Below are 15956 nucleotides of genomic sequence, written 5' to 3'. Positions count from 1 at the left end.
TTCTTCTGAAAAGTGTTGGTGTTTGTTCTGCAACTATTTAAGTCACTGACAGATCACACTGAGCTTGAAGCCTGTTTTTTTTTTTTAAAGATTTTTATTTATTTGAGAGAGCGAGAATGAGAGATAGAGCACATGAGAGGGGGGAGGGTTGGAGGGAGAAGCAGACTCCCCGCTGAGCAGGGAGCCCGATGCAGGACTCAATCCCGGGACTCCAGGATCATGACCTGAGCCGAAGGCAGTTGCTTAACCGACTAAGCCACCCAGGCGCCCTGAAGTCTGTTTTATACTTCCTTAGAGACTGTTTAAATTTTGCTCTTAATCCTAGGGCAGCCTCCTTAGTTCTAGGACATAGTTTTTCCCTTACCCTAGGATGTAGCCCTCATCCGGTTTTAATTTAAAGCCCAAAGTGTTTATTAAGCCATCTAATTATATAGAATTCAAACTCCAAATTCCATTTACTCTGCAGCAGGTAGTCACTAAAATCTCTCTTTAGCTCATTTAACATTCTAGCAGTTGTTTTTCTCTAGGCTTCCACATTTGGACTTTTCTGGGATTTTCTCCTTTAATTTCCAGTTGTTTTGGAAGCAAGGAACTGTTCTGGTTATTCAAGCTAGTAAGAGTGCAACTTATATAATGTAATATGTGAAATAAAAATAAATAATAAAAATTATTTTTAAAAATCTTTAAAAAGAGTGTAGCTTATTGCTTGATTTTTTGCCACTCCCTTTAATGCTGGTGACTGCCCTTTGGGTAAAAGCTATATAAATATGGATCTCTTTTTTGAATGTTGAATCATTCCAATATCTGCCTGTTTTTGGTTTGCTCTTCCATGTCCATTTTTAATAGTTGATTTCTGTATTTTGCTCAGAGTTATAGTTACATATGGGGGGGTTAGTCCAATACAAGCTCCTTCATCATTATCAGACTTGAAACACCAGCTCTTTGGTTTTTATAAAATTTACTTCAGATGGCTAATACATTTCTGATTATGACCTCATTAGTTCTATTTTATCTTTATTCCCAGATATGAAGAGAAGGCTACTAAAGATTTGGAACGATACAATAGGCAAATCAAGAGAGCCATTGAAAAGGAGCCACAAATATCATTTAAGGATGGCAGAAAAAAGATAAAGCCCACCAGTGCATGGAATTTGGCACAGAAGCACAAATTGAAAACTTCATTATCTAATCAGCCAAAACTTGATGACCTCTTTCAATCCCAAATTGAAAAAAAGAACCAAAACATTAAAATAGTTCAGATCCCCTTTTCTATGGAAAACTTAAAAAAAAAAATTGAGAAACATAAATTTGACTTAGAAGAGAAGGAGGAACTTTGCTTGCTTCACAGTCTCAAGTTTCCTGATGCGTGGCTAATTACATCCAAAACAGAGATAATGTTATTAAATCCTTACAGAGTGGAAGAAGCCCTGCTATTTAAAAGACTTATTGAGAATCATAAACTTCCTGCAGAGCCACTGGAAAAGCCCATTATATTAACAGAGAGGTATGGTGAAATAATATAATTCTTTTTTTAACTCTCAAAAGATTTATCAATCCATACTAGATTAGAAACTGAAAGTAAAAAGTTGGAAGTGTTTTCTGGTAGGGAAAAGTTTATTTAAAGAAATCTTTTTTAAAACTTGATTTTCTAATCTTTAATGGAATTGTTTTTAAATAAATAGAGTACTCTAGGTAGTTTACTTCTAAAGTTAGTAAATATCAACCTCAGTTCTCTTGTACATTAGTGACTTGCCTAGGATAATTTTGAAGTTAGGTTGTCATGACTCTGTCATTTTACATTCTTTAGCATTTCAAACATACACCAAATAGAATTATATAATGAATGCCTTTATCAACAATTATCAAGATTTTGCCACATTTGTTTATTTTTCCTTTCAAATATATATATATATGTATATTATGCATATATACACACACACATATTTTCTTTTTATTTCCTAAAGTGTCTTTTTTAAATTTTTTTATTATGTTGTTAATCACCATATAATACATCATTAGTTTTTGATGTAGTGTTCCATGATTCATTGTTTGCGTATAACACCCAGTGCTCCATGCAGAACGTGCCCTCTAAAATTATTTTAGACAATTTCCACCCAAACATATTTTGATTTCTCTCTCTTAAAAATGACTTAACTACCCACGACGTCTTTTTCCTATCTTTCACAATATTAATTCCTTGGAATTATTCCTCATTTTCTCAAAATATCTTTTTTATAGTTTTTAAATTATTGTTTAATTTGTATCTAAACAAGATCCAGCTATTACATTTTGTCTGTCTCTTAAATCTCTTCTAAATATCACATTAACTTTGTTGTTGATACTAAGTCACTTGTTTGTTAGAATATCCTGTTGTCTCAGATTGTCCCTTTGCTTCCTCATGGTAGTGTTCAACTTGTTTTTTCCTCTCCCATGTTTAAACAGAAGTTAGCTCAGGAGGATTGAATAGATTTAGATTCTACTTTCTGGTATGACTATTTAATAGGTTGTGCTATGTGCTTCATATTTCATCACATCAAAAGGTACTTATCACTGGCTTCAGCCACTGACAGCCTGCTCTCATACCTTAAAATTCCCTGTCAACCTTTCCATCTAATGGTTTTATCCATTGATGATTGTTGCCCGAACTGATTTTATTATAGATTGCAAAATGGGGTATTTCCCTTTAATATCCTACATGAGCAAATTGTTTTGTGTAAAAATGAATAGCTAACAGCCTATTAACATTTCCCTTCTTTATTTTAATATTTCTTTTCGTGGTCTGACAGGAGAGAATCATATGTATGAAAAGAAGATAAAGACCTGAAATTAGAAAGATATTGAGGGTTTGTTCTCTAGGACACATCACTAGATAACTCTGTTTCAGAACTCCCAAGAATAAATAAAAAATCTTTTATACAATTGTGCTAAAAGCCCTGCTACCAAATTATGATTAGGATTGCTTTGAATCTGTAGGTCATATTGGGGAGAATTGCCATCTTAACAATACTGCATCTTCCAATCCATGAACAATGGTCTCCATTGATTTAAGTCTTCTTTAGTTTTTCTCAGCAGTAGTTTTCAGTATAGGGGTATTGTTTTTTTGAAAAATTGTTCCTAAGTATTTTGGTTTTTGATGCTAATATAAATGGGGTTATTTTTTGAATTTCATCTTCTAATTATCTGCTCTTGATACATATAAAAATACAGTATAATTCTGTATTTTGGGGGAAAAAAAAAAAAAAGCCCTGCTACCAGAAGGAAAAAAAAATGCCAGGACACAGGAAAACATTTGTCAGAGCTGTCTTTTTAATTAAGGCAACAGTAATCACATTCACCTAAATCCAGCATCTTTCATAGTATTCTCTTAAGATTGGTTTAGCAAACTGTCAGAAAATTAGAAAAAGAATTAATACAGATTTTTGCTGTATTAAACCGTTCAAAAATCTGATAGTACTTTCTCTTTCTTCCCTTAAAAAGAGCTAGGGTGTATCTGAAATTTTAAACATGATTACTTTTCTAAATGGTATTTGTGAACTTTCATTTATATCTTAAAAATCATTTTGTACTTGTACAAATTAAATGTTTTTAAAGATGTTTTCCTTTGTGATATTCTGTTATTCAAAAACAAATACATTAAAAACTATTATTTGGGGCCCATACTAGCCTGAAAATAAATCTTTTTTATTTGAACATGGACAGCAACAAAGCTGAATTCAAAATTGTTTTCACCCTTCTTTTGAAATGTGACATGCCCATCACAATTAATTAAGTTTTTCAAAACTGAGTGAAAGAGGGTAACTATTGGTTGGGCTCAGTTTTCTCACTATGGTTCTAATGCAGATTGTGTAGTTTATCTCTCAATGGAGTGATTTAGATCTCTATAAAATACAAAGTAAGAGCTCAGTAATAACAAAAATGGCTAATGTTTGTTGAGGACTTACCATATGATAGGAACTATACTAAGTCCTTTGATCTTCAAAACAACCTTATGATATAATAATAATAATAATATAACAATGGCATTATTTATAAATAAAGTTTTCATTTGTGTTATATAGAGAGAGCACAGTTTTTGATTTCACATTTAGTTTGTAATGTTCTAAAAGAAAGAAACTTTCTTTTATGTCCAATCTTCTTTCTGTATACTGTGTATAGTAGGTCTTCTAAAAGATAAAACAGAGATGTAAAAAAGTAAAGTTTCTCACAGGGCTACTTACATCTTTGTATTTTGGTTACTGATCATTTTTAAAGGGCCCTTGCATTAACTTTTTTCCATAAATCCTTTTATTTCACTTTACATATTTAGTAAGTTAAAGGACCATAATTTCTTTTTCAGTCTTTTTAATGGATCTCATTATTTAGAGATTTTATGTAAAATGACCACAGATGATCAGAGATATAGTGGATCAACTTACCTGTCTGATCCTCGGCTTACAGCAAATGGTTTCAAGATAAAATGGATACCAGGTATGATTATATGGTTTACTATTTTCTGACTTAGAAAAATAAGTCTTGTTCCAGAAGTTTCATTTGGGTTTCATAATGTACATATCAGGGTATATTTTTGCCTCACCAAAAGTACCGTGTCAGCTATGTAAAAACAATCATATTTCAAAAAGGTCATCTCTGAAACTAGCAAGTTTGACATCTCTTTCAATCTATTACCTTGTGTTTTTGTTTTCATAACTAATCGAGTAGTTTCATTGTAATTTCTGACATCTTTTGTCACAATATACAAACTGCCTAGTTTGTTTAAATTATTTAAAACTCCTTTAGATGATGAAAGAAATAAATGTGTAGTATATTGGAAAGGTCTAACAAAAATGGACATCTCTTTTCCTGTTTTGCCAGTTAGATTTGTAACATCAGCAATCTTACTATTTGGAGAGTGAATGATTTGATTCCATTGCTTTGCTAAAAAGACTGTGATAACACTATTTTCTTTGTATGGCAGTTCACTGGGTGGAGAGAAAAGTAAATCCTTCTGGGAAGGAGACTTCTGTTTTCCTGGTTGGTCCCTTCTCTGTTCTTTCATAACTCTCATACTTAACTGTTTTCTGCCCTAACTGCCTAGGCTGATCTTGTCCTATTATTTTCCCTTCGTCTGGTATCAAGGGTACCATGAAGAATGATTCTATTTTCCCCTCTCCTGCCTGCTCCTAAACTTGTCATGATCAAGATCTAGAAAAACAAAGTTCAACCAAAAAAGTGTTGAAGATTTTTATAGGAATGTTTTACTTAGACATAAAAAGAAAATGAGTAAAAACAATTGTACAAAACTATGACATTAAGTACATACAGAAAATGTTTTGGTGCTCCAAACTTTAATTTTACTCACTTTGCCGTTTTAGGAACACCTGAACTTCATACCTTCTACTTCAGTCTTGGATGTTTAGATTTGGAGTGGCCTCAATGTTTTCTCATTATAACAACTAATTATTATTATCGAATAATTATAATGTACAGGACACTATTCTAAATAGTAAATGTATTAATTTATTTAATCTTCCTAATAGCCCTATGAAGTAGGTTCTGTTACTGTTCTCCATTTTATAGATGGAAAAGTCAAGGCACAGTGAAGTTTGCTGGTAGGTGTTCGAATATTCTCTTTTCTTCCCATCTTCATACCCCTTTCAGTCATTTCTTTTAGCCATTTAGTCCTCCCAGAAATCTTTCTTCCTTGAGACCCTAGTATCTTTTTAATTTATTTGAAATGTGAAGCAAGGGGTGTGTATAGGTATGTGTGTAATAAGATATTTTTTTCTCAATCTGTTTTTCTAATTAACTATGTGGTATTGCTGGCAGGTGCCATTTTTTTCATGAAAAATGTTATCACAGCAATTTTTTTTAAGGTTAGGATAACTACTTCCCTGTCTTTTCCAAGAACATGTTTATTTTTGAGTTACCCGCTAAGTTTCTGTCTGACAGACGCTTTTAGCTCTTAGCTTGTGGATAGTGTTTTTTAAGTCTTGTTGAATGCCAGGTACTTTGCAAGGCACCAACAATATAAAAATGAGTAAGAGTCATCTGCAAACTGACTTGATTTTGATTGGAATTAATTTTTCTTAGATTGTGATCAGCATTATTTATCTTAGCATAACAGATCAAATTAAAAACTCTCATGTTTTCCTCTTTTAAAAAGCCTTTTTTTCCTTCACTAATTTTTATGTTATGCTTTCTTAAAGACCATGTCTCCTCTTCCTGAGTTTCTTGTCTTGGACTAACTTTGGATGAGCAGTTCTCCAGTTGTCACAAAATATCTTTGAATGATAAGGACATTTGAAAGAGAGGAGGAATACATCTGACTTTAAGGGAAAAGATTCTGAATGTGATCCTAAGAATTTTGTTTGTTCATGGGAATAGTTTTATGTTCTACATCAATAAGAATTCTGTATTTTAAGAAGTGAAAACTTATCAAACCACTTACTCATTTGGAGTATTTGCCCTGAAAATTGGGAAGCATTTCACAGAATCTTATGGAGAATTCTTGAAAGTTTATTGTTACATGGTTCCAAATGTCTATAAGTTTCCCATATCAGAATTTTGCAAACACGGTGATTAAAATACTCCTCAATTTCTTCATCTGTTGTCAAATACTTTACCCATATCCACAAGTAATTCTGTGGGCAAATGTAGTCACTATTAGACTTTTCCCTCTAATTGTTCTATAAAAGGTAAAGAACCAGCAATAGTGAAAAGTCTGGGCTAATATTTTTGTAATATCCTTATCTATATATGTAAAAAGATGTGAACTATAATATTCTGCTTCTTCCTCTTTGCCTGTGTAAGTCCTGTTTCAAGTCCCATTTAAGTTCCCCTGGTTGCTCAAATTCTCATTTTGTCTCCCTTGACCAGACTCTGTGTTTTATTCCTTAATGCTTGATTATAGATCTTCTCTTACTCTCCAGTTGTTTCCAGGGATGCCTGCTCTGTTTATTGTACCACCATTGCATCTTATCCAGGTCAAGGAAGTGATCTGTAACTGGAAACAGATTAGGGATAGGATCACTGACATCTCAGGATCTGAAACTCTTCAGGCTACATCACTCCTTTTTTTTTTTTATTCATCTGTTGATAACTACCACTTAGCCAACATTGAACTGTCTCATTTTCTTAATTCTGGGTGTCATGGGTGGACTTAAATATTAAGAAAACTGTTACACGGTTAGAGCCAAAGAAGTCAAATATCTGCTATTTTGCAACATCTTAAAATGCATTCTAAAGCCAGATTTGATCCTTTGGAATTTATGCTGTCTTGGGTATTTTACCCCATTATATATCTAATCATGTAGCTGGTTTTTTTATTTTAATCACTAAATTATTTAAAGTAGTTTAATAAATAATGTCAGTTTTAAATATTGTTTTACTAAAATATTTTGAGTCAACAGTACTGAGTAAACAGTATTTCATTCTCTCAAATTAGTAATATATTAATAAGTTACTATAGTAGTAATCATTTTGCAATATATAAGTGTGTCAAATCAATACTATGTACACCATAAACTTAGTGTTTATCAATTATATCTCAATAAAACTGGAAAAAATAAATTTGTGAGTATTTTTATAATTTGTAAGTTAAAATAATCATAGAAATAATTCAGGCCTTTAAGTTAGTACTAAACTAGTAGAATAGAATTTGAACAGCAGCAGTTGTTAAAACACTTAAACCAGTTTTATTTTAATAAATATCATGGGACTCCATTTTCTCTCCAAAGTAAGAAATGTTCTAAACAAATGTAGGGAACAGAAGTGCAATAACTAAGATTAAATTAAATGATATAAAGCACATGTTGTGTCTATGAGCACTTATGACTTAATGTGAAATCCTGTGGGAAATTATTATTTGTTTTCCAAATAAGGAACAAAACTTTGTCCTGACTATATTAAATTCTAAGGAAGGTTCACTAAATGTTTTAACAGTGATTTTGTTTTTAATGGACATTTTCTGGAATATAATTTAAACAAAACTATCTACATGTGGTTTTATTTATTTTTCTTTCAGGCGTTTCCATTGCCGAAGACTACTTGGAAATAGAAGAAATGGCTAATTGTCTCCCATTCTATGGAGTGATGGACTTAAAAGAAATTCTTAATGCTATATTAAACAAAAATGCAAAGGAAGTTTATGAGTGTAGACCTCGCAAAGTGATAAGTTATTTAGAGGTATGCATTATTAGATTATGTAGATTGGTTAGGTTTTAACATACTTAACTGTTTCTTAATAAAATAGTAAATTTTCAAAATAATAAAGTTTCTATAAGGTTTATTATCTGTTTCTAAGAAGAAATACTACTAAAAAAAGAAATCTCCATTAAAAATTTCATATCATAGACTGGTTGTAGCAAACTCTATAATGGATCCTTACTCTAACATTATTTCTTGAGTGCATATTGAGAAAGAGCCTTAATGCATGAGACCCTTTATAGTGAAGTTCTTTCTGATTTTTAAGAAGGGGTTCAAAATTTCTCTCTTTATACCAAATACCTGTCTATAAAGAACTACAATGGGATTTCAATCCCTGATCTCTTTAAGAGCAAAAAGGGAAGAAAAGTGAAAGATGTATTATTGAATAAAAGGAAATTTTAGTTACCTAGGAATATCTACCCCAATGAGAAATATAACAGTGGGTTAAAAAATAAGTTCTGAAGTAATAGGGGATGGAGGAAGATTATAAGGTTTTAAATGTCCCAAGTATAGGATGGTGGTTGGAAAACAATAGTGAATGTCTCTGTTTGAAGTTCTATCCCTCAAGTTTGGTATTATTTCAAAAACAAACCAAATGTAAATACTTGTTTTCTCCCTTTAAAAAAAAATGGGCCACTTTTGTTTAGACTATAATCATGATGTGTACCCACTGTATTCTGAGGGGCAGACTTCAGGAAAGTCCACTTTTTACCCTTTCTGAAGATTGTATTCAGTAGCATTCTGTAAGTCCTTCAAGAGCTTTGACTTGTGGAACTTCCTAGCCTATTGTGTGAGCAGTTTAACACTGATAGTTTTTTTTTAATTTTTTATTGTTATGTTAATCACCATACATTACATCATTAGTTTTTGATGTAGTGTTCCATGATTCATTGTTTGTGTATAACACCCAGTGCTCCATGCAGTACGTGCCCTCTTTAATACCCATCACCAGGCTAACCCATCCTCCCACCTCCCTCCCTTCTAGAACCCTCAGTTTGTTTTTCAGAGTCCATAGTCTCTCATGGTTCGTCTCCCCCTCTGATTTAACACTGATAGTTTCTAATGACTTCAAAGGAATCTTTTCTTGTAAAAGAGGTAGTATAAACTTAAATGAAGGTTGAAGGAGTTGAGGGTAGTGTTTTGTGTATTGAAAAGCCATGTAGGAAAAAATATTATTTCAAAAATAACAAAAAGAGTGGTTGGGATTAGATATAAATATTTTTACTAATATTATACCTCTCATTACATTAAGTCAGTTGTGGATTGATTGTTGTGGAAGAGAGTTTAGGAAAAAAAGAACTTCTGTAAGATCTATAGGAATACTTCCATTTAAGGTCAAGCTGAATAAGATGAATCACAAATAAAGATAGGAGAGTAAAAGAAAAACCAGTGGAGGGGTAGATAATAAAGGTCAAGGGAGGAAAGAAATTTAAAAATGAGAACATAGTATCAGATTCTTTATAGAGTAATAGTTGCTTGAAGACCATCTGGAATGGCTGCTAGATGGGAGTGATAATAGAAAAGTAGTCCAGATGGAAGACTTACCAATGGCTAAAGAGTGGGGAAGTTAGTGAAAAAGTGTAGGCAACAAGTCATATGGTGGTAAAAAGAAAAAAAGAGAGATTAGCTTGTCTATGTTGTTGGTGGAAAAGACTGACATAAAAGATTGGAGAGCAGATGTTCCAAAAGAGGCAGGAAGGAAGATGGAATAATGATAGAAGTTTTAGAAAGGAGAAACTTCTCTCAGTCAAGAGCAGAAGAGAGGGAAAGTGGAAGTTAAACTATTTGGAGGTAAGCTTGAGAGAAGTCATGCATGATACATGTGATGAAGGTGTAGAAGTTATCTGCTGAGAGTGAGGAGACTGGGGAGGCATTGGGGATTTTTGAGTGTAGAGAAAAGATCTAAAAATAAGAGCTGTAGGTACTGTAAGAGAAGATTGATTAGAGAAGACTAAGATGTCCAAATGGCATTGAGCACTCATAAGAGCTAACATTGGTATTGGATCCAGCCAGGATAGTTTGGTGATTTTCCAACAGTACATGTACAGTTTATCCAAGTATAGGGATTACAAGATGAATATGGTAGAACAAGAACATTTGAACCCGTAATGTATACGAGAAACTGTGTTAGGTCCTAGAGGAATATAAAGATGAATTATGTTCTAGTAGGAATCAAAAAGGAATACAGGAAGCTAGAAATAGTATCCTTAATGTCTTACTGTCTGTACCTTAAATAGGGAAAGATGACAAGAAGGGTGCTGGTGGGCCAGAGCAATAAGGAGGGACTGAGGAGATGAAAAGTCAAAGTGAAGAAAAGAATAGGTTTAGTTGGAAAGGAGTAGGGTGGTTGGAAAGATAATGGGAGAGGGTATGTAGTTAGAATAATGTTAGGCTCAAGCTCTTTGCAGTACAATTTTTTTTTAATAAATCTTTAAAGAAACCAGCTTTGCTAATACCATTTACGCCTAAATGCTCAGTTTTTCCTATCTCAGAAAACAGCATCACCATACCAAAAATGTGGACATGATCTTTGATTCTGTATCCTTCATAACCAGTTCATCAACAGGTTTTGACTCTACCTCCTGTTCATGTCAGGACTCTTTTTTTTTTTTTTTTCCTTAAGAGAGGGAGAGGGGGTTGTGGGGAGAGGCAGAGGGAGAGAGAAAATCCCAAGCAGGCTCGATGCCCAGTGTGGAGCCCAACATGGGGCTCGATCCCATGACCCTGAGATCATGACCTGCGTTTGAAATCAAAAGTTGGACGCCCAACTGGCTGAGCCACCCAGGTGCCCCAAAATTTTCTTTTGTCTTTTTATCTGTTTTGTTTCTCCACACTAGAATATAAATTTCACATGAGCAAGAATGTTTGTCTTATTCTCTACTGTGTGTAAAACCTACAATAGTGACTAACACATAATTTGTGTTTAATATGTGAGTGAATGAATAATAAGAATATAATCTATTTTCTGTCTTCTTTCTTGCCAGGAATAACATGTTTTCTGCTTCAGGTGTATCATGGTAAAACATATGGCTTTCTCTTCACAGGGAGAAGCAGTGCGTCTATCTAGACAGTTGCCCATGTACTTATCCAAAGAGGACGTCCAAGACATTATCTACAGAATGAAGGACCAGTTTGGAAATGAAATTAAAGGGTGTGTTCATGGTCGCCCATTTTTTCATCATTTAACCCATCTTCCAGAAACTACCTGATTAAATATGTTTAAGAAAATTTGTTACTATTGAAATTGATTTGGTAATAAAATAATATGAGTCAGTTTTTAAACCATCTTTGTACTATCATGTGTTAGTTATTTTATAAGTGAAGCTTCACTGATTTCCATATATAAAAAAATTTCAAAAACTTAAACTAATGTCAACTATTCAATTTATTCTCAAGAACCAGTCTTCAGGGGCGCCTGGGTGGCTCAGTTGTTAGGTGTCTGCCTTCGGCTTGGGTCATGATCCCGGGGTCCTGAGTTTGAGCCCCACATCGGGCTCCCTGCTCAGCGGGGAGCCTGCTTCTCCCTCTCTTACTCCGAGCTTGTGTTCCCTCTCTCACTGTGTCTCTCTCTGTCAAATAAATAAAATCTTAAAAAAAAAAAAAAAACAGCCTTCATAATAATTATTGGTTGTAAACCCCAATACCTAGTATTCTTAGGTGGTTGATTTACTAAGGGCTGTGGGTTGAATTGTATCCCCAAAATTCGTATGTTGAAGTCCTAACCCCATTGTGATGGAATTTGGAGATGGGGCTTTTTCAGAGGTAATTAGGTTTAGATGAAGTCATGAGGGTAAGGGCCCTCATGCTTCGATTAGTGCCCTTGTAAGAAAAGATATCAGAGCTTTTGCTCACGCTCTCTCCTTTTTTCCCACCAACTCCCATGTGAGGATACAGAGAAAAGGTGGCCCTTTATAATCCAGGAATAGAGCTCTCACCAGAAACCAAGCATGCTGGCACCTTGATCTTGGACTTCTAGTCTCCAGAACCATGAGAAAATAAATGTCTGTTGTTCTTTTAAGCCACCCAGTATGTGGTATTAAATCATGGCAGCCTGAGTGGACTAATACATTGGATTAGTCCTGTGCGGAGAGAAATCAATCAAAGACTGAGCTGGCATATCTGACAGAAGTTGTCCATGTTGTTTAAAGTAGGATGGAGAGATGGAGTGGGAGAAAGTGAGAAAATGAAGTTTAGAGGAAGAAAGTTTAGCTTTCAAAATCCTGCCATTTCTCTTGGGGTAACAGTTTAGAAATTGCTATCTCATATATGGAAATTATTGGGCTTTGGGGTCAACATTTGTCAGAGAAAATGAGAAGATCCAGAGATTTAACAGAAAATTTAGGTTAAGATTATTCATTATGTCCTTTAAAAAACTAGGTTCCACACATAGTGTACCAAAACACTTGATTTACAAAAAGTTGAAACATTTTTTAATGGATATATTTGTTTTATAAAGTAAGATGTGTTATACTGGTTACACTATCTCCATACTCAGTGTCATCTCCCGTAATTCTCAAGAAGTTTTCAATTCTTAAGAACCTTGTGTTAAGAGGTACAAATTGTGATACATGGAATTCTACCTGTAGTCAAGCCTTTTTTCCCTGCCAACATGATCCTCTTACCAATAACCTAAATACTATATTTTTTCCATTATCCCCTTTGAAAGCTTAGGGCCCTTCTCTAGGAGACATTTCTGAGAGTAATTCTTTAAATTACTGGGTAAACTGAGGAAGGGGACGCCCACAGAGATACAGAAGATGACGAAATTTGCATCACACATTTGTACCAGCGCTAAGCAAAATTTAGGACTCATTTTCTAGCTGATAAAAGTCAATTGTTGGAAGAGATCCTATCACAGCCTCTAAGATGAATAAACTTACTTTGCTTTTTCTTTGCAGCCTTAGATCGTGCGCAGTCAGGCTGGTAGTAATGACAGCAGGTATTTACTACCTATCTGCTGGGTACACGAGCACTTACTTAGCTTGTATGATCTCCATTTAATCTTCACAACAAATTTAGGATTTGTAGGTACTATTGAGACTCTATCCCTAGAACTCATGTTCTTTACCACTGTTACACTGCCTGCCATGAGAAATAGGCCCTATAGAGTCGTTAAGGTCAACAAAAGTATTTGGGGGGAAAAGCGCACAAAGCACTCCCTGGCACCACTGTAAGGAATTCTAGCTCAACCTTGGGCTGCAGCATTTTCTCCAAGGGAGTTTGGTGGGTGGGATCCGGGCTGGTTCAGCTGGGGCCCCGCCTCCTGGCTCCCTAGGAGGCCGCGGAAGCCCCGCCCCCACGCGCTGCACCGGCTGCCCTCCCCATCCCCCCACAAGCCCTTGCAGCAGCCGTGGCCCCACGGGACAAAATGGCTGGAGCGGGCGGCAGCGACGGCGAAGCCCTGGCTCCCAGGATGGAGGTAACGGCCGCTGCAGTTTGGGAGGCTGGCGCTGGGCATCAAGGGCGAGGGGAGGACATCTGGAGAGAACGAAAAGCCTACCCTAAATTGCCCATTTTTCTCACGAGGCTGGGGTTTGCCTGGGGAGGGAGAACTCTCAGGGTGTGGATTTTCCAAAGAGCTCTTGAGACTCAAGGGCCTAACTTAGCATCCCAGCTATAGCTATAGCACAGAAGTGATGCCAAAGCCATGCAGAGGCGAGGCCTGGAGGCCTCCCGATGTTGGACCTTTTGCCTTGAAGATAGCCATGCATGGTCCAGCAGTGCCTACAAAGTTACGTTTATTTAACCTACTGATAATGTTAGGCCTTAATTCCGATGGACAGGTTTTTGTCGTTATTTACACTGGCTATTTGATTCTCTGTGATCTTACCCAGATTTTGGGGCTGGGATTATAGGGATTGCAATCTATCTCACCAGCAGCCTGCGTTTCTTAACTAAAAACATAAATATGACCGATTTATTGGGCACCCAAATATTGACCCACTAACTTAAAAACCAAAGTTGCCAAGCAAAGTAAAATACCAATAATGATATTAAGGTATTTATAATGAATTAGACTTGTTATTGGAATGGGAGCATTGTAGACTGATTATGGCAAACCAGTGTTGGTGGATTCGTAGTTAATAAAAAGAGTCTTTGAGGTGGTCTAATCCAAACAATTTTACAGATGAATAATTAAATGATTTGCCTCAGTACCCACAGATAATCTAGTTACTCTACTATTTCTACTTCAAATGTTATTACCATAAACAAAACAAAGGTAAGTACTGAAAGAATAAATTTTACTGCAAAGCCAAATTTAAAAAAATGACTTGATATTGTCAATTACTTTATAAGCATGAATAATTAAGAGCTAACTGTTACCTTAGTCTAGATCTTTTGGTTAGTCTCACCTAAACTTAAAAAATTTTTAATCTTCAAATCCTTTATTGCTCCCAGTAATAGTAGCAACACACCACTTAATTCTCACCACTGCTGCCTTGAGATTGTTTTCTCTGCTTATTTTTTATTACACTTTTTATTCCTCCTTAAACTACTACAAATTAATATAATGATCCTTTCTCTAGTTTATAAAATGCTGTCCCAGTGGTTATCAAATTTGAGCCACACAAATTTGAACCACTGCCCTATCCTATATCAAAGTTCCCCAACAATCTCAAATCCATTTCTTTAAGCTCATTATTTTTCATCTCTGCAATGAAGATGCTGAACTTGACCCACAAGTGCACAATCATTTCTAACATTCCATAATTTTGTTTCTTCCTGTTTTGTCTTGAACATTAATTAGCAGGACCTGAAAAGAATAACCTCTTTTCAGTTAATTATTACTACATTACTGTTGACCATATTTAAGTGCCTCTGAACTAGGTCACTTTTTCCATAAAATCTTTTAAACTAATCCGGGGTGGGGGGATAGATTTCTTACACCCTACTCAAACTGGACTAGAAAGCACTAAAACAAACCTCTCCATCTCTACTTTAGTTGTATATTCATTTCTTCGTTTATTCAATAACATTTACTGAGTGTCACACTCAGTGCTGAACACAGACTGCAAAGACATTCTTTGCCCTCTAGAGGAGAAAACTATTGCAGTACAATATGAATATTAGGAGGATATATAGTATGTACTATGGAAGCATAAAGGGGTACCCACTCCAACTTGGAGAAACCTGTGGAAAAAACTAGTAAGCTGAACCTCGATAAGGAATTATCTGGGAGAAGAAAGAAAAGAAGGGTATTTCAGGCAAACGGAATAGCATGTGTCAGTACATTGATGAATGCAGGGAATTCTACATCATTGGATCTTGAGGAGTAAATGGAGATTGGATTAGAATAATAGGCAGTACATTGTTCATAAAGGGTCTTGGGCCTCTAAGGATTTGGAAAAATTTTTTTAAAGATTTTATTTATTTATTTGAGAGAGAGAGAGTGAGAGAGACCACAAGCAGGGGGAGGGGCAGAAGGAGCGGATGAAGCAGACTCCTTGCTGAGCAGGGAGCCTGAGGACGCAGGGCTCAGTCCCAGGACCCAGTCCCAGGACCCTGGGATCATGCCCCAAGCTGAAGGCAGATGCTTAACCAACTGAGCCATCCAGGCGCTCAAAGGATTTGGAAAATTTTATCATAAGGACTGTGGGAAGCCATTAAATTTTTTTTTCTTTTTTTCTTATGTTATGTTAATCACCATACATTACATCATTAGTTTTTGATGTAGTGTTCCATGATTCATTGTTTGCCTATAACACCAAGTGCTCCATTCAGTAAGTGCCCTCTCTAATACCCATCACCAGGCTAACCCATCCCCCCCCCCC

The 15956-nt window shown here is 35.2% G+C and overlaps 1 protein-coding gene across 7 annotated transcripts in view; it reads left to right on the top strand.

Moving 5' to 3' along the window:
• PMS1 (PMS1 homolog 1, mismatch repair system component) overlaps positions 1-11469 on the top strand; it is a 76719-nt gene extending 65250 nt beyond the window's left edge. For all 7 annotated transcript variants that reach the window (XM_073881347.1, XM_073881325.1, XM_073881332.1 and 4 more), the window contains 4 exons: positions 1025-1504; positions 4337-4467; positions 8003-8163; positions 11229-11469. In XM_073881347.1, the coding sequence (XP_073737448.1) occupies positions 1025-1504; positions 4337-4467; positions 8003-8163; positions 11229-11393 (937 nt within the window). In that variant the 3' untranslated portion in view covers positions 11394-11469. The remainder of the gene's footprint in view (positions 1-1024; positions 1505-4336; positions 4468-8002; positions 8164-11228) is intronic.
• The last annotated feature ends 4487 nt before the right edge of the window (positions 11470-15956 follow it).

This window comes from Callorhinus ursinus, unplaced genomic scaffold (assembly GCF_003265705.2).
Source record: "Callorhinus ursinus isolate GAN/ISIS: 27379988/994484 unplaced genomic scaffold, GSC_fseal_2.0 scaffold2, whole genome shotgun sequence".
Taxonomy (NCBI): domain Eukaryota; kingdom Metazoa; phylum Chordata; class Mammalia; order Carnivora; family Otariidae; genus Callorhinus; species Callorhinus ursinus.
Note: the sequence above shows the minus strand (reverse complement) of the source record. Positions and strands in the feature narration are given on the sequence as shown.